General features: G+C 42.0%; 1 protein-coding gene across 2 annotated transcripts in view; it reads right to left on the bottom strand.

Moving 5' to 3' along the window:
- The window catches only part of EPAS1 (endothelial PAS domain protein 1), an 81,002-nt gene that overhangs the window by 31,524 nt on the left and 29,503 nt on the right, over positions 1 to 19,975 (bottom strand). For both annotated transcript variants that reach the window (XM_063328635.1, XM_063328636.1), the window contains exon 2: positions 5,559 to 5,749. In XM_063328635.1, coding sequence (XP_063184705.1) covers positions 5,559 to 5,749 — 191 coding nt within the window. The remainder of the gene's footprint in view (positions 1 to 5,558; positions 5,750 to 19,975) is intronic.

Below are 19,975 nucleotides of genomic sequence, written 5' to 3'. Positions count from 1 at the left end.
AGGAAAGCAACTGATTTTTTTTTTCCTTTTTCTTTTTTTCTGTTTTGACAGGGCAGTACATCCTGTTCAAGGGGATATTTTCAATGTGTTCAATAAAAGCTTTCAATTTAGATACATCAAGAAAAAGCTACTCTTAAACTTGAAGCTTCCTGAAGGGCTCTTATCTCCAAGTGCACAAGCAACTTTGATAAAGAAAACACTTATGTTAGCATTGTTTTGATTGCAGAGATTGTATCTAGCCAAATCATTCAGACGCTGCTCCCAGGAAGCTGCTTTGAGTCCTGCGGCCATCAGTGTTGAACGGTGGGACGCAGCACCCCATCAGCCCAGGCTTCCTGAGCCCCATGGGACCTTCTGGTGCACCTTCCCAGAAAAGGGACATCACTTCAAGCAGCTGAAGCACTCAGCACCCAGCTCCACTCTCACTCCTAGCAGCCCGGTTGGCACAAACCTTTTTTTCCAATTTAATAAAAGCAAACAAGTAGACATGCTATTTTTAAAGCACTGTTTTATGCCACAATGGTCTGAGATTAGATGCAGCTTGTCCAGACATTCAAAAAACAATGCCCACATCATTTCTCCCTACAGTTTGTCCTCTCCCTTAAAAGCCCAGAGAAAAGCTATTTTTTCCCTTCTGCTCCCTGCTGGCTTTCCGGCTCTGTTGTCTCCCTCCCTTGAAACAACTTCACACTGGCTTCCTCGTGGCCTCCCTTCTCCCAAACAACTTCCCGTCTGCTTCCCCGTTCCCTCCCCATTTCTGCTGCTGTCTGTCTGCGTAGGACCAACTCCCATCCAGTTTCCTTTCCTGGATCTCTGCACAGAAAAGACACCCGGGTGGACCACACAATTGGGATGGGATTAAAGAAAGCCAATAAAATTGTGTTTGGCTGATTAGCCTGACTGAAAAAGACTGTAGTCCTGGCACACAGAAACTCACTAGTACCAAAAAGTTCCTGTAATGCCTTTAGCATCAGCGTGGTCCAAATAAACACTTAAAATTTTTAGTACCACATGCTAATGCCTATACAGGCTTCCTAAAGTCGATTCTCTTCCCCATATTCAGACAAAAAGAGACCATCTGAGGCAGCCTCAGCAACTACCACGATGTTAGCTGTTAAGCAAGATAGCCATTCTTTAGCAAAATACAGTTATTTCTCTTTTGCCACCTATTAACTCCCCCAGAAGCATTAAGCTAATTTACTAGCTATACTAGAGAATAATAGGGGACAAGTACTGCTATAAATTTTTCTGACTATACTAAAGGATATAAGATCCCAAACCCAAAAGCTCCACTACCGATAAGCATCAAACAGTCTATTTTCAGCAGCAACTTTATGGGATCAAAACCTTTACTTGAAATGAACAGAGATCAGTTCTAAATTTATCCCAAACATTTCAATGTGACGATGGCAAAAACGTATTATGCCAACGGAATTTGGAGGCATCTTGAAAAATATTTAAGACCATCATAATTAAGTGATATTTCTACTTAGCATTCCAATTATACTGTGTACTGTTCTGTGCACAACATGGAAACAGTATTATAAAGCTATTGTTTCAGTTTGCTTCCTGTGATACTAATCTCAATCAGGCCGTCAGACGAACAGCCTGCATTTCTAAATGTTAAAGGCTTCCTCTCCAACATTCCCACACAGAACTGCCTACTGTGAAAATCAAAGGGAAACGTGTTACTAAGTAAAGCAGCAACTTTTATAAAGCAAAACCTGGTATTTTTTACCCTTTTGAACTCTGAGATATACAACCAGCTATTTCCTATTATGATAGGATACAAGGGCCAAGCTCGGGCCCTGCAGCGCCTGCAGGAGACGTGCACCCTGCAATCCAGAAGCCAGGATTTTCCGAGGCACGTAGCGGGAGAGCTCTCAATGAGGGCTCAGATTCGTGGGCTCTGCCATTCACCTGCTGGAAGAATGTGGGCATACATTTCCCTAGGTCTTGGCTTCCTGACAGATAAATAATCATTATGCAGACACAGCTAGTAAAACAGCCCGGGTTACACAAGTGAAAAGCCCTATTCCAAGTCAGGGAAGAATAGGAAGGGGCATGAGACACTCGATGCCAGCGGACTGAGGCTGGCGAGCTGCCTACAGCCGTCTCTGAAATCCCATCTGGAGCATCAGCTTGCAGAAAGATGAGGATGCAGTCCTGGGAAGGCCCTTGCTCTCTCTGCTCCCAGCAAAACTGCTGTGAAATGAAGAGATGCATTCGCATTTGAGGATTGTGCCCACAAACACTAATATAAAATAAAATCTGCTGTACCAGTAGTTTTTGATAGAATAAATAATAAAAATGCTAATCAAGCGGTATTTTTTTCTTTACTACCTTTTGAAGCATTTTTCAAGCTGCACTGCAAGCCTATTTTAGTGATGTTCTGTGTGTATATATATAAAAATATGCAGTAAATGTTATTTTAATGCCCCAATTAATGACAAAACAAATACTCCCACTTAACTCCTGTTTACACTAAGTGTCTAGCCCAAATAATCAAAACTATTTCCATGAAGACAACATAAAGCAAAGGGGGAGGCTGCAGGCTGGGGCAGGCATTTGCTTCTCATGCACGCTGCAGTTCTCCACCTCCCCATTTTCCCAGTTCCGTGTCAGAGATGACACAGTAACCCCCCGTGTTCCCCGTCAGTCGAATCAGGCTCCTAAAATGCAATGCAGAATTAATGGCCAGATTCCAGTCTGCTAAACATGCGTGTGAAACGGGGACAGCTTTGCTTGAGGCTCAGAAAGGGTTTAGAGCAAAAGCCAGAATAAGAACGGAGCGTGGACGGGCGTCACACAAGCCCAGTGTCCATTTGCTCCTCACTCTTGTCAAAACATGACGAGCAGCAAATTTCTTCATCTGAGAGCCAAAAGGTGTATCAAAAACGTATCACTTTGAATTAAATCGGACGGCCTCCCAGTGAAAGCCAGTGCCATTATAAACACTGACATTATTCAGAAGCCCACTATCAAAGACTTAAATTCTGCTTTTATAGGAAAAGATCAGAAATACAGCAACCATCAAATACTAGCTGTATTAAGCAGCTATTGTACAGCAATGGTGTTAATCAGTCCTGAAAGGTGGTATTTTTTGAACAAAGCTCACCTGCCAGAAATGCCTATATTCAATTTTACAGCCTTGTCTCCTGAGGGCAAGAAACAGTTCTCAACCTGATAGAGATTTACTCTGGCCAGAGCAGTACTCTACACCTGTGAACCTCTGGAGTTTCAGCAAGCGTAAACTGTCAGGGTCGGGCAATTGCATGAGGAAGAAATAATACTCTGAAGTCATTATTCCGATAAGGATAATGAAACTTCTCTCTCTGGTGCTACTTTATTCCAATGCCTGATAAATTTTATCTTGCAAATACTCAGGGCTTAAATTTTCAGCCTTCTTGTTTAGATTGGCTAATTTAAATGATGGCTATACTCAGAAGAATATAAGTAGCAGATGAGGTCTTTACCAGCAAACAGTGGTTTTCTGGCTTGAGTTCTTTCATTTCAGTGTATTCTCATTGTCAGAAAATAACATCCAGCTCTTCCAGAAAATCAGTCTCTTTCAAGTACCTTAAGTTCACTTCCTCAGAATAGAAGCACTAGAGATTTTAAAAACTTTATCTACATCCCCAGCGTCTAAAGATGCAGCGATGGACAAATCTGCATTTGACTAACAACAGACATTTTAATGAGAGGACTTACTCCAAGTCAATATTTAGGCTTGGAAAGTGTGTCAGATTTAAGGTTAAGCAAATAACTAACATAGAGAAAGCCTGAAATTTTAAATCACATCTTGTCACTACTGTAACATTTCATTTCCAGATTCCTTTCTAACTGCTGGGTCCTGGTGGTACTTCAGGAAAATGTAAACCAGCTAAATCACATTGTTTTTCAAACACTGTCACAGAAAAATCATATATGTATGTGTATGTATGAATATTATATTGAGTTGTCATCACTATCAAATTATATGAGCCTAAGCCTTAACACTAGAGAAGCACTAAAATGAATGTTTTATCTGTAGATTTTTTCCTCGCCAGAAAATGTATATGTATTTGAAAATCTCACTTTAAACTTAGCAGTTTATAGGTAAGCAAATGTATTTTTCTGATGATGACAGCATCAAACTATTTCATGTCAAGTTTCACAGACACACACATTATTTGTATTATCTGTTACAGCCCTTCAGAAGTTTGCTTTTCCTATGCTGTGCCAGTCTTTAGTTCATGCCATATAAATATTTGAAAAGCTGAAGCTGTGTTTTTATGAGAAAGTTACTAACAAATTGGCTTGGTGTATGGCACGTTTAAGAACATTTGCCTATTTATTCAACTTCTTCAGGTATTAAATTACATGACAAAATCAGAGATGATCTGCAAACACCGTTCAGCAAATAAACTTTTCACAGAAGTAAATGTTAAAGCCACATTCTATAAGCTAAGATGAAAATTCCCACATTTTATACAATAGTCTTATCAGAACCCAAAAAAGCAACAACAACAAAAAAAAAGCACACGGAAGCAGAATTGAACTTGTCATATTTCTCAGACTAACCAACAACAAACCAACACCATGCTCTTCCACAAATGAGATACTTCCTAATAACATTTATTAAAGTAATTGTTATGGCATGACTCAACTTTTCTAAAGAGAGGAAGTGCAATCGTGACCTTATCGGGAGTTTTGCCATTAATGAAGGAAAAGATGAAATTTTGGGTTTACCTTCCACAAACAATGCAGGCATTGTTTTGTTAACATATTCTGAACACTTATAGGTCACTGTGTGAAAGTTCCCCCAGAAACATCATTTGTTTTCATTGATCTCACAGGCTACTCAAACCACAGACTTGCATCAAAGTGATTATTCAAATATACATGCAAAATGAGAACACTGTTAATTTTATCAGTTTTCACAGGCTATGAAAACGATGCTGGTTCACATTTCTTACTAGTCCAACATGAGCAAGATTCTGATTACATAGAATGCATTCTTGTTGAGTATTTAAAAGTTGTTTACTTTAGCTATCTTAGTCTGTCTTGTCATAAAAAAATCTACCTACTACTGATTACCAGTGCATAGCACAATTAGTCCTTTCAAACAAAATATTGGATGTTCAGAACTTCCCAGCTGCCTTTCGAATGCACTGGGCACAAACGTGCTTGCTATGCCAAAAGATAAGCGTACTTGTTCCAGCATGGAAGTTTAAGTTGTACATTTGAATTCTGAATCTTGTAACTGAGCTTAATAAACCACATTCAAGAGCTGTGAGAGTTTTTTTAGAGGCAAAGCTCATTGTTATTATTTTGTTAATGAAGACCCTATAAACCTATATCACTCAGATTTTTCTATCCCAATTAAAAGACATAAAATACATAATTCTGATGAAAAAAACCCCCACCAACCTATCTTTAAACCTAGTTGTATCCTTACAACACAGGCAGCTGTGTCCTGTTCTCACTTTAGGACCAAGTACTCAGAGAAGAACACGCACAATTCTTACCGAGCTGCCATCAACTAGCATTGACAACTTCTTTCAGCCAGATCTTACCTGAAGACAGAAGCTTGTGAGTGCGTAGGAAACTGATTGCCAGGCGCATTATGGAGGCCTTGTCCAGGTGGGAACTGATGTTGTGAGGCAGGGGCAGTTCATGTGCCAGTTCATAGAAAACTTCAGTTTCTTTGCTTCTTCTGCATCTTGCTGCATCTCTCGATTTCTCCTTCCTCCTTTCAGAACTGCTCCTGGTAAGTAGAGAAAGAAAAAAGCATTTCTTCAAATCAATTCACAACCTGAGAGAGGCATTTACAAGAGTAAACCTTCTCAGCAATGAATCCGTTCTATCAACTGGTTTAAATCAACTGACCAGACTTTAGTATTTATTTGCTCCTTTTAAAATGGAAATTAAGAAAGGACTGCCACAGCTGGAAAGGGCTCCGATTCTACACAAGTCAGCCTTTGGACACCCTGGATCCCCGTTGAGTGTAACAGGATCAAGATCTGCCTTAGGAGAGAGATTCGAAACGAAATAGCAAACTATCATTCCTGGGACTCAGGAAACGTTAAAAATAAAATTTTGTTTGTTCAATCTAAATTAATTGACTTGAAAAATACTCTGGGATGACGTGACAATCCATTTTAAAGCTGAAACAATTACAGTGCATATGACTGCGTCGTAGATATTTCAGTGTTGTAGAATTTCAATAGCTGTACCTCACATTAAAATAAAAGTAATAATAGGGTATCAAACTATGTTTGTATATAGAACTGTCCCAGCTCTTAATCCAACACTGTTCTGGAAAACGACCTTTTCTTGACCATGAAGGATACAAAATGGGAAAGAAAATACTGTTGTTTGCAAGAATAGCTTCGTAGAAACTATTCTAATTAAATCACCATCTCTCCATTGTCTATGAAAATAGATTCCTTCTTGAGTAAAATAACATGACTGATAGAGTCAGCCTCCGTCAAACTCCGCAGAGAACAGAAGTGCAGGAAATAACGAAGGGGAAGGCATTTTATGAAGCAAGTATGCAAAATGAAGCCACTGAGGGACATAAAGCTAAATTTAACACACGAGAAATATGAGGGCTATACGTATAATGGATCTGGGATAGGACAGTTTAATAGGGAGCTTCACTGACTCTAAGGTTCTTTCATAAAATATAATTCTGATTTCAGAACATGAAGAACCTGAACCCATTCAAAACTATCAGCTATTTCAACCCCATGTAGCTCTGCTGATGCTACAAATTTCCTTCACTTGCACAAGTTGAGGTTTTGCACCTTAGTCCCGCCAACACAAAATATTTATTTTCAAGCAGAGTCCTGTAATGCTGTATCAGTGAAAACAGCACAGCTTGGATGAGCACAGAACAGGGTGCGGAGAAGACCAGCCCTGCCATTTTTGCTGTTGGGGCTGCACATTCATTTCTAGAATCACCAGTGGCAGCTCTCCGTTTGCAAGGCCGCCTAAAAATGAAGCAGCTTATAAGCCACTTTTTTCCAATGTCAGTATAAAATAATAAGAACTAAAAATGGAGCAACTGGAAAAAAATAATAGTCCTATCAAAATTGGATATTTCAATAAATATATTCTTTGTGTGAAGATAAGGAAAACAAACATTAAACACATCACTTAATCCTAGAAATGTTCCAATCACAGCTGGTCTTATATAAAACTGCATAAAATAGAAAAAAGAGTATTAATAAATAGTAATGTATTCTAAAGAAGACAATCATTTCTAGAAGAGCTAGGCTGTCTGCAAAAGCTTCTAGCATGGAAATTGCAAGTGGCTTCATAAATTAGAAAGGAAAAAGAGTCAGGGTGTGTATTAAATGCTAAGAGTAAAGTTACAGAAAGGTGTTTGCTGGGCCCTAGGCAAGGCTGGGCATTCAACACGGTTATCCAAACCAGAAATGTGCTCACCACACATCAGTAAGGCCCTCGTGCTGCAAAACACGTGGAGCTAGTCATATGTTTAGGGATCAGATAGGTGCCCGCCAGTGGGTGTGCTAACAGGGCAAGGGGCCTCATAAATGCTTACGGTATCTTCTCAAGATCCATGATCAGCCCTCAGCAAACCTCTTTCACAATTATTTTGCCTGAGGTGAATATTTTCTAACATGGCATCTGTTACAGGAGGTACGCATGGGATGCGGCCTACACACATTTTGGTACATAACGGCAGGATCCAACTTTGCTAATGACTTCAGGGCATCGCTGAAGCGAACATTGACCCGCCCAAGTTTGAACATAAAGAATCAGATATTCTCAAGGTGACACTAACTCCTTACTTTTATGATTGCCAAGTAAAAGTCATACTACATCCACATAAAAAAAGTCCCTTCATACAGCTGTCTGAGAACATACAACAGAAAATGCCCCATGCCCTCCCAGGGCAGGTGTTGGGAACGGGAGGGCTATGTGAACTACTTACACTGATGATTCTTTCAGAAGTACGTCTTGCTCTCTATAAAGAAAAACGTCTCTACATTGTGCCTATAAAGATGCCAGACTAGGAACAAATCTTTGCCGTTTCTAATTCTACCAATGAAATAAAAGAGTAGAAACAAAACAAAACCAAACAGAACAAAGACTACATGGGAACATTTGTGAGAATTTCCAATTGCAGCTTAGAAAATTTAACTTGCACCATAAATGTTTGAGCTCTGCCGTAAATCTAGAGCCCACAATTTTCACATTAGAACCAGCTTGGGCAAAACAAGATCCAATCCCTCCTCGTTTAAATATGGAACTTTGGGAACCAAGGCCAAAGCCATGTCGCAATTCCTGCTGTAAAAACGGGTTGTATAAGACAGGGTCTCTCATGACGCCACTCTGGCCACAAAGAAAAATATTTAGTTTTGCTAACCTCTGTAAATATAATTTTGAAGTGTGGCTAATGAGACAAGCTGGTTTCATTAACCGTGGGTTGCTCAAGGTTTCTAATAACTAATGCTATGAGCAGAGAATGATTTTTTTTTCCCTCTGTGCTGCAAATGCTTTCCCTCAACACTGCTTCTGACTGTCATGCCTGTTTCTCTGCAGAGAGACATCGTCGTTTATGACACACCGCATGAGAACTTTCTCACATCAGAAAACAGGGGGAGGAATCGGTCTGCCTGGTTGATTTCAAAAGACTTTCTTGCTCACCCATTATCATTTTAAATAAACAAACAATTTGCTTGTCAAGCATTTCCCCCCTGTAGCTTCCTGCACCTCAATGTTCCTCCCCATCTTCTCTCCCCCAGCACAGCCTCCAGTCGCATTGTGACTGTAGCCAGCCCAGCACAAGCAACACCAAGGGGGGTCCAAAACAGCCCCAACACCCCCTGCTGCTTGCCCTACACAGCTTCCCCTCCCTCCCAGCAGACATAGAATCATGGAATCATAGAATGGTTTGGGTTGGAAGGGACCTCAAAGATCATCTGGTTCCAACCCCCTGCCATGGGCAGGGACACCTCCCACTAGACCAGGCTGCTCAAAGCCCCATCCAGCCTGGTCTTTAACACTTCCAGGGATGGGGCATCCACAACTTCCCTGGGCAACCTGTTCCTGTGCTCACCACCCTCACAGTGAAACATTTATTCCTGATATCTAATCTAAATCTACTCTCTTCCAGTTTTAAGCCGTTATCCCTCGTCCTATCACTACATGCCCTTGTAGAAAGTCCCTCTTCAGCTTTCTTGTAGGCCCCCTTCAGATAGTGAAAGGCCTCAATAAGGTCTCCCTGGAGCCTTCTCTTCTTCAGGCTCAAAAACCACAACTCTCTCAGCCTGTCCTCATAGGAGAGGTGCTCCAGCCCTACACCTGCTTGCTGTCCCTCCCAGGGACACCCCTGTCACAGACGGTCCTTCTCTACTTACTCGCCCTGGTTGCAAAAGCCCCCAAAAATTGCAGTTGAATGACAGAATTCTGGCACAAAAAGCAGTATTTTCACAGTTTTCATTTACAGGCAGCAGGACATGAAGTCTCTCTGCAGTTAGCCCCATTTTATGCCTAGGATTAGCATTTTACCCAGGCAAAGCTGGACTACCCACAACTCGAGAGTGAAAATGTCACCACTCAACAGCCTGCCCTTTTGAAGGCCAAGGAGGAAAGGCTGACACCGAATCCCCTTCGCACATCATTAGGGCAATAGAAAAAAGGCCCAGGCTCTAGCTAATGCATGAATCATTCCCTCCTAGCACATAAACCACCCACTTATGTGGCAAAAAAAGAGCACACGTGTGCGTCACTGCTGGGAGAAAGTGACGCAAGCAGGAGCAGAAACCTCCCTCACCCAAACCTGTGTCAGATTTTTAAAAGCACAGAGGGGAGAGAGGGGAGAAATGACCACAAATGAACCCCCCCATATACTGGTGTAAGGCCCAGAGGTATGGCAGGGGAAGCTTCCCAGGAGCTCCCCGACACTCATTCCTTCAGGAATCCTGGGATCTGGCAGCATCAGGCCCCGCTCAGCCACACGCGCACCCCTCACATTGCAATCGCAGCATGACCATTCCCTACAAAACAACTAGGAAGGAATGGAGACATTCAAATCTCTGCCAGAAACAGGGTAACTGAGCTGAGGGATAGGCCCGGGGACTCCACTCAGGACTTGGCTGGGCAGAGGCTGGTCGGGAGGCTGGAGGAGAAGGAAAAGGAAGGCGCCGCTTCCCAGCAAAGATTCTCCCAGGGCTGCCAGACAATGCTGTGGGGCCACAGCACTCACACATGTGCAAGCCGAAGGGAGTGGAAGAGTTTAGGCATTACAGGCAGCTCCCTGCCACAGAACACAACTATGGCACTGTACCCCCGGGATGGCTGCTTACATGATTTCCCACTCCCTCCTGGCCATGTTTAGTTTGCACTCTAAAAATAGAATTTATGGGCCAACGCATGTGAGCAAAGATGACAAGCAACTGGCAAGTATTTGCTCTCTCAGGTGAAGCTCCTGACTTTTCAGGAGCAAAAGCTCTCCATGCTTTCTCCCAAGAACCCAAACAACAAACCAGTCCCCAAGGGTACACCCACTCACGGGAACAGAGCATGCAATCCCACCCGCTGGATGGAAGCATCTGAAGCAGTGTAAGAATGCCTTGCACAGATCCCGGGAGCCGGATTCCTATCCCCTTGCTCATCTCCGACAGCCCCTTGCGACACAGCTTCACTGAAATCAGCAGGAATGACTGCAGACAAAGGTCTTGCACACCCGGGGTGAAGATCATAATCTCTCTTTCCAAAGCCTCTCTTACTGCAGGACTGGAAACTCCAGGCACAGCAACTTATTGGCAAAACCTGAGGCCCCATGTAACCCACCTGGCTTAAATACCCTTGGAAAATATCATGTCATCTTAAGGATTGTCACTCACTGCTGTGATGGCTCTGGACTCTGGCAGCCGGGAAAAATGCAGGGGCAACCAGCCCTGGCCAGGGGCTGTGCTGCCACCACTGCCCTCCCTGCCTGGGCACCCACAGAAGGTACCTGTGACCCACACACAGCGGGGATCAGCCCCACAAACACTGGGGCAAACAGACCACCCCCCGCACAGAATCTTAGGCGCAAGCATATGGTGTCACTTGCTGGTCTGTAGTAGGGTTAGATACCCACACAACCCTCCTCATCTCAGCAGAGAGGGACTGCCCTGACATTTCGGTACTGTTTCCACTGGCTGTGACCATACTCGCTCTCTGCAGTCTCAATCCTACCAGTACTTAATTCCTCACAAGTAATCCCTGCCCACCAGCTCCACCCATACATCTCCCTGGTCCTTCCAGCATGCAGTTACCCCCTCAAAGCCCTTGGTACCCACTCAGCCAATAACGGTGCCGGATGGTCAGCTTCAGCGATCTTCCCTTCTGTCAAGGACATCGGTGGCCTCCTTTAAACTGATGGAGGGGACTTGCTGAAATAGCAATCTTCTGCTCAAGGTTTCGCTGCTCTCAACAAGCCTATATGGGTCGATACTTCGGTTGTGTACACACACGCTTGCTTGTTTAAGACTAAGCAGCACAGTAATTGCACCGAATTACACTCCCACCTTGTAGGCTCCAGATCACAGAAGCTTTTAGAGAAGTCGTAATCCGGACCTTGCATAAAAATACCTTGTATATAATCTGGTAGCCTTCACTAGTACATACATACTGCATGACACGTTCGTACAACGCTTTGAAATACACAGTTCAGACTGACTCGCTTCAGTTTACTTCATGATTTTGGTGACCCTTGGACTTTGCTTCAAACTGCCATGTATGCAAGTCAGTAAACCAACAAGCATATTACTTTATATCCAATGGCTGGTTATTAAATGTATCTAGCTCCAGCACTTTAAAGGTCAAGAATCCACAGTTAATTAAGCTGTCACATGAAATTTCTGTAGTAAGTGTGCATTTCAAACAGTTTAGAGTTAAAGCTTCAAATGCTAACTTGCAGAACAAGAAAAATACGTTCTAGGGATGCAAAGATAAGAAAATACAGTACAAAAAATGAAAAAAAATGATGAGACATTTAGCATTAAAAAGATTTTCTAATTCAAACCAGTAAAAACTCAATAAAGATATTTTAACAGGCAGCACTCTTGGATAACAACACAGATTTATTTCAATCTAGAAAATCCATATTTTGCTGTGTGTTTATATTTTCCTTTGCCTTCTGCTTGGCAAATGCTTAGATGATTTAAACCAGCACAATATCTAAACAGGAGTTTCGCTGGCTGTGAGGCACTCACTCCATAGCTATCTTGGAACCACACTGCTTGCATAGACACCAAGCAGCCAGCGGTCATGCTTACTTAGCCTTAAAATTCCTTTTAAAAGTATTTGTAACCATTCTACCTGACGAGCAGTTTATTCTGGATGGCATGCTGTGCTTTTGAAAGCCCCCCTCCGGTAAAGTAATAAAAGTGACCATGAGTAAATAAAAACTGTTACAAACAGCAATTTACTCACTCACCAGGAACTTGGGCCAAACTATGAAAGTTGTGAATGAAACCCATACACAGTGCCATACAGATCCCTCCTTATACCTCTTTCCAGTGAAAATAACTATTTCTAAAGTCTGAGAAGACCCCAGATGCTCAGGTTCAGCACAGCAGCAAGGACGATAGGAAGGGGAAGGACATAGAGTTATTCTTGGATTAAGAAGGAAAAAAATGGCTCGAAAATACATGGAGTGCTCATGACTGTTAAGTGCTGAAACAGCGTTGCCGCACATTGGGATATGGTACCCAGTACACAGACAAACGACGCCAAAATGAGGAATTCATTAATAGAGGAAATGAGAGTTCGAAGGTAACAAGAAAACCTACGAACAGAAAGGGCTATTACAAAAATAAGGAAATGAAATACCTTCCACCCTTCCTTTAAAGCTGCCCTAACTTACAGTAACACCACTGACTCCTTGGTTTGGTGGGGGGATTCCTAGTGCTTCTGTACATACCCACTAAATAACAAATCACTGCTAGTTCTGTAAAGCTTGGCACCAGCTGCCATATCAATATGTGATGCAATAATTTCTTCAAAGTTTAAAACCAAAGGCAGATGACAGTCAGGAAAATGAGAAATATGAGCGTCTCAGGGACAGACCAGGGAAGAGATTGTGTTAAGGGCGAGGAACTCATTTCCATTCTCATTAGGCCTTTTCAAGGGATGCTTGGCACAATGACAAGGGGCTTGGCTAGTACAACTAGAGTATCAAGAGATGAGGCCTTAGTGAATACCAGACTTTTGCTGTCACTGAGCATATTTATGATTCACTAAGTCCATGTCATCCTAGGACCACCACAGCTGACAGTAACACAGCCAGGAATATGTTTTCTTCAATGGGGAACACACCAGCTCTTTAGACAGGATAAATTTCATATGAACTTTAAAACCACATGTAAGACTGGAACTTCTCCAATGCCTGAAGTTCTGATGGTGCCTTTAGTCTTAATAATTAAGCTGTACTCGATTTGTATTTTATTTATTTTCATAAACATTCCTGGCTGAGCTGCTGAGACAAAAAGCATTACACCGATACAGTTTTAAAGTGCTTATACCACTAGCATCTTTTTTTTTATACCACTAGTTGCATTTAAAGATGCTACTAAAAAAAAACCAAACACTTTGCACCTGCAATTAAAAGTATCATTGTGAATACTGAAGTTGTCACTTCAGCAGCGAAATAGTACTTTGGGAATTCAATGTTGAAAACCTTACTGAAGCTGCAGGAACACGTATTTTTTAAAAGCATGTAGGTTCACAATATGTCACCAGAGTCTGATAAATTTAATCACAGTAAGCAAAACAACGTCTACAGGATTTATGTTCTACCATTTTCTCTCTAGTTTTATGAGTACCTTGAACCAGAAAGATAAGTATTAGGATTTCAGGAGCCATTAATCTGGTCCTGGATTATTTTATGATGCTGCCGTGAGTGCAGCCCGTCCTGCAGTCGCCACGCCAGCATGAGCCTGGTACCTCAGAGGACGTGCCGAACACGTTGCTCCCGGGGCAAGGCACAGCCCCGTGGAACCACGGGAGGAGGCCCACAGCGTGCAGAGGAGATGCCAGGCTGCTGTTTGATCAGCAGTTAGGGCAGACAGAGACATTGCCTTTTTGCCTTTTTAACCCATTCCCTGCATTAGGGCTAGATGGCAGAGAGACTTTTCTCACGGCTTAGTTTTCAGGCAGAGCAGTTTCCTGCTCCAAGTCACTGCACGCTCAGCAAGCCCCAGTGCCGGTCATAGAAAGGGTCAGGACAGCTCTGGATCACTCCTGTAAAGCTGCTACAGCCCACACTTAAAACAGATAAGTGAAACACTTCCTCCATCTTCCCAAATAATAAGGAACTTTGGAGAGAAACAAGCAGCACAGCGCACGGTCAAATCGCAATCAGAGGAGCACAAAGTCAACTAAGTCTGTCTTCCCCCCCCCCCCCCCCCAAGACTCATTTTGCACTGCTCTGCTCCATCAAGATACGGGATTGTGGATTCCTTCCCTGTGGCAATCAACTCTTTGATACCAGCCAAGATATGGCAAGTTTCAGAGATAACTTGTGGACTAAAAAAGCCCACCACCAAACCCACTAAACAAAGCTATAGAAAGGACTGTTTCAACGTTGGCCAAAACTGAACTTGCTTTCAAATCAGCAAATTTTTTGGGGGTGATAAATGTACCACTCTGCTTTTCTTTATAGTTTCCACTTAGACATTCAAGAGTCCCTGCAGCACAACTAGAGCTGGGATCGCACTGCAGCAGCAGGGATAAGGTTATGACAACGCACAACCCCGAGATCTCTATCAATGATTTGTGTTTGAGAGATTACAGATCCTTATCTTGTGGTATTTCTTGTAGCAATCAGTCAATTTTGACAGCTAATCTAGAGGTCCATACATATTGTTGCTCAGACGCTCAGCAGGTATTGCTAAGATCTGTTTTCAGATAACCCAACTATTTACCTACTCTAAAAAACACATACCAAAGGATGTGCTTTATCTCTTCACCAGCGGGTTAAAGCTAAAGGTGAACAAAGTGCAATTCACAGGCCGGAGGGGGGGCCCAGAAGTTAAACTCAAAACCAGACTAATTTTTCACGTGGGGCACTGACCACATCCCAGCCCATACCAAACCACAACCAGCATTATTTATCAAGATGGTGCAACTACAGGTAAAAGAGGACAATTTTTCAATTAAGCTTTATTTCAAGCCTAAGGGACAAACACTGCTGTCACATGACTTTACTATCAGTGGCTCGCGTACCTATGCTTCAGCCTCCAACCCGTTCAACCATAAACAACTGGAAGAGTAATGCCAAAAATTGTTGACAAATCCCAAGTTTTATGATCTCACGCTGTGTTATGCCTTGGGCAATATCCACCAACATTTGTGGGTGGAAACCCTGGCGCTTCAGCAGGCTCAGACCAATGTCCCACGACATTTTATCTCGTGGCGGTGGCACATTGCTGACAGGCTCACAGAAGGGGCCCTTGTGGGTAGGAACAATGAGAGAGGCACACACAGCACCGGAAATTGGGTGGTGACCACCAAGGGCTGGAAAAAAAGCCTCTTTCAAAGGAAGGTCTTTGAAAACATTCATTACACCCCACCCAGCTATTTTCACTACAATATTTCAGTACATAAAAACAACACAGAGAAAACAAACAGCCCACCCTTCGATATGTTGTAGGTTCTCCAGCCCCTGAAAAGAAATCAGCAAGCCATAAAGACGCAGAGATCTCCACCAAACAGAGCCATGTAAGAAGTCTGCAAGCATCCACCGAAATCTCCACCACCACCTTTCTTCTCTCATGCATCTCAAGGCTGTCTATGTAAGCAGACTCAACTAAACATCTTTATTTCCAGAGTAAAGTCATCAAAATTTTAAACAGTATTTGCTGGTAAATAAAGGACAGTGAGCATTTATAGAGATCATAAAGTAAATATATTGTCACAACTTTAAAAATTGTTCTATAAGTGAATGACCCTCCACAATGCATTTCAGCTGTGATTTTCTTTTGCTAATTCTGCCAAATAAAACAGTGGTTAGAACTAATAAAATATTTAAGATAAAACAACCGCAAGACAGAAAAGGAGCTATGAAATCAACCCATCATGAAACAGGTCTCGGAAATCAGCAGATAGTGGAGGCCAGTCTTTGAAGGTACAGAGGCTGTGCTCTCACACAGGCCTGTCTCCTGGTTACCAACAGAGCAAAGATCAAGCAGGTGAAGTTCCCCCACCTTGAGAACACAAGAAGAGGTGGTTCTTCTTCTAAGGCTCTGGGCTGCTCTCTGATGATGCCCTCTGCAGCACCCAAGTTCAGTATATAAAGAGGGCTCGAGTATCTACAAAGGAAATTTGTCCACTTCATGTCACTTTGTTTCAAGCCCAAGGCCTCTGCGTTGGATGCTCCAAAGACAGCAGTGGTGGTGCACAGCAGCTCAAGATGAAAATGCTTTGTCTCCTTTAGAGAACGCTCAGAGTGATCATCAAAATTATTTTGCACCATTGCCTGTTAATAAGCCATGCCTTGTTCTTCCAAAATGGCAAACCTTCTATACACTCTTGCTAATAAAGTTAAGAAAACAGCTCTTGCAATAAAATCTTTGTGAAATAATGCTGATCCTTCTTTACCTTTTGGACCTTAATCATTTCAATGTGCGCTTGGTTATGATGGAATTTAATGGTTTCTCCCCCTCCATCTCTTGGCCACTTGTAGCCATCCATTCACAGCAAGAAGATGGATGTCCAGAAAGACAGATTAAACAGCCACTTCTTTGGCAAGCAGGGAATAATAATTCTTGAGAATAACAATACAGACGCTCTAAATTTTGATCATTCCATGTAACGCAGTTTCCTCCACTTCCTGCAACAACGATCAAGTGCAGATCCTGAGAGCCAGGCTACATTTTTTGCCCTCTGGGGTGTCAGTTTTGTCTGTACAAACATCCCGGGACACAGCTCATTCTTAGTTCCTGCTTTCTTTTCAGGGGGCTGTTATTTTATACAGTAGCTCTTTAATTGTCCATCTCCTCTTAATTAACGCATTGGGTAAACTGAAATAGGGATAACTTCCCGTGCTGTGATTTTGATCTCTCATTAGTATTTAAGCCTGACACTAGTTGGTAAAAATCGAAGATTTTTTGAGCTGGGGTAAATTATATTCTCCCCTTACTACGAGGGAAAAGGATTGAACCAAAGGGTCAGGCCAGAAAACCAGCACTTCAGCAAAGTTAGGAAATTTTTCTGCATTTCCAGCTAAACTCAGGGGCTGGAGCGATACAACTTGGGGTCAAGCAGTGCCTTTCCTGCCCACCTCACGGCACACACCTTCAGCCGCTGGCAGAGCCCCAAGGAGCCCTCTCAACTGCTGACCTGCCTCTCGGCACCCACTGCCGCGGCAGAAGCCAGGGGGGGATCGAAACTCCGGTGCTCGAGGAGGAAACAATTGTGGTCTCTCCACACTCAACTGCAGTATTTCAAATATTTTAAAAATTAAGGCTTGGTTCTGTAAGGAAATGGCTGCTAGCTCTTCTGACACATGTCCCTGAATAATTACTCGCTAAACACAAACTTTGAAAGGGAACTGATATAAGGGCAGTCTGTGTTGTAATACAAAGTGAATAACTGGATGCAGCCTTTCTCTTTGGGTGTTCCTTGCTTTATTGTTTCCTCTCCTTCTACTGCCTACTGACTCCTTAAACTTCTACGCATCCACAATCAAAGGATGCTTACTCTAGACAAAAATAAATGATGATGATAAATGGGGAGCTGCAAAGGTAGGAGGCATTCAGCGTGTATACAAAGGTAAATTCACATGGCCACATTTCTTCATATTTTCTGGTTTATACTTCAGAACTATGATTTACCATATCAGTATTTTGTCGTTATTCCTGCTGGAGCTTTTATTCTCCTTAAAGGTAAGCAAACAAGGCACATACGCGCATATTGGGCCTGATTCTCATCTCCATCATGGTCCCATCAACCCAAGACAGCAGGAGGTGGGAGTCCAATAACTCTAATAAATTCTGTTTATGACAAAGGTGGGTAGGTGAAACTCAGTTCTTTCAGAAAAGAAGCCAGGCTTTTTTGTTTAATTTGGTACAATTCACAATTGTCAGCTTACTTAACAAGAAACACATTACAACCAGGCAGGTCTTGGCCATCTATCAGAACTTTGCATCTGTTAGGGTGTGGTACCTCCCTATTTCACTGTTTTGATTCTAACTGTATAGCAGCCAAATTTCTGACAAGAAAGCCCAAGATATGCAGGCTGAAATGCATGCAACTGTATCAGTGCATGCATAAGGGGTCACAAGAGTTACACAAAACAGATGGTACTTCCCAAGGCAAGGGTGAGGGTGCTCTCATCCGCTTGGAGCTGAGAGTCTCAATAACCACCAATACTGTTTTGTAAACATACCTTGTGCCTCCTTACAGCGGTCCTTGGAAAATGCAATTTTTATTCCTTTTGTCCTTTGCTAAATTAAATAAAGTAATCAACTGAACTGCACAACTTTTCCAAAAATGACTAAATGACTGCTTTCTCAGGAGAAGCAGAAAAAAAAGGGAAAAAAAAAAAAAAAAAGAAGCTGCACTCACTGCCAAAACTGATGATTTTGCTATTACAAAACACAACTGGGATGGTACAGAGGCCAAAGATGAGGTACACTGAGAAACAATTGTACCACAGCCCTACACCAAAGACTCGTGCAGAAGAGGGATGAGGCAGGCACAGAAAGAGCACCGTGTACCCGGGCTGATACAAGCTGAATCCAAAAGGTAAAATTGCTTCTTGCATTAACGTATTCTTTTGAATTGTATTTGTATGCCAGTATAGTTTGCTACATTTGTACAAAACATGCTTCTATGGCCAAGAGTAATTATAAAAAGATTTTTATCCCTTCATAGACAGAAAGAAAAAAAAAAAGAGAAAGTCCTTTCACACAAAATACAGAACATGAATAAATATTTAACTCTTTTACAGGAACAGCTGTATGCTACTGTGAAATACATTTAAGACTAAGAAACCTTTATAATGCAATGCATATGGAAAACAACAGTAATAATTAGAGCAAGGCATAGCACACCCAATGGGGTCAATCTAAATTGTACAAATACGATTTAAACTTGATTTAACATAGTTTTTAGTCAATGGTACATTTGTAAAATAACAAGCCTTAGAGGAATACTTATTTACATTCTATTCATTTTATTCCCAACGTAAAAAAAAAAAAAAAAATCTTATTTATGTTTGTATGTAACAATAATCAATATCAACTTTTCCCCCTCATTCTTATTATCATTTCCTCATACATGTAATGGACTTCCACCAATTTCTGTTGACCCTCCCACTAGTCTTTTGAAGAAAACTTGAAAACATTGGAAAAAATCTCCAAGGACTCCAAAAGAACAATAGTCATTAGCAGAACAATCGCGCATGGGTGAACATTTCAACCACAGTTTCTCCACTTAGAGGGGTCCAATATCTCAGATCATAAGAATCAAATAGGTGATTTTCATCAATAATACTAAATAAAACTTAATTATCTACCAATAAATGTTTACCACAGCTGAGAAGAGGTTGTTTAGCTTTAACCAACAAAAGCTGGAAAAACCCCTCCTGAAAGGACAGTAAAATTGACCCACGGTGTGACAATAGCCAAGTAGTGATCTGCTAAATTTTCAATTAAGCTTCAAATCAGAGTGGAGATAGGGCGTAGGCCCATGCCTCTGCCGACGCGGGGATTTTATTCATTATGATTATAGCATGTTTTATTAAAATCCTGAACAAAGACATGTTTCCCTGAAGCTCTGGCTTACTAACAGCTCTGGGAGAAGCATGAATGACAGTGTCAAACCTCATCAGCCCAGAAAGGAAGAAAAATGCCAACAACTTGTCTAACCTGTAAATCAGAGGTTGCAGGATTTGCTTGAAGTAATACAGTTTGGATCTGAGCATTTCTTTAAAAGAACAATCAGGTCAATTTAAGCAACTTTCAGG

The sequence above is a fragment of the Chroicocephalus ridibundus genome, chromosome 3 (assembly GCF_963924245.1).
Source record: "Chroicocephalus ridibundus chromosome 3, bChrRid1.1, whole genome shotgun sequence".
NCBI classification, from domain to species: Eukaryota; Metazoa; Chordata; class Aves; order Charadriiformes; family Laridae; genus Chroicocephalus; species Chroicocephalus ridibundus.
This window is presented reverse-complemented; position numbering and strand designations above follow the sequence as displayed.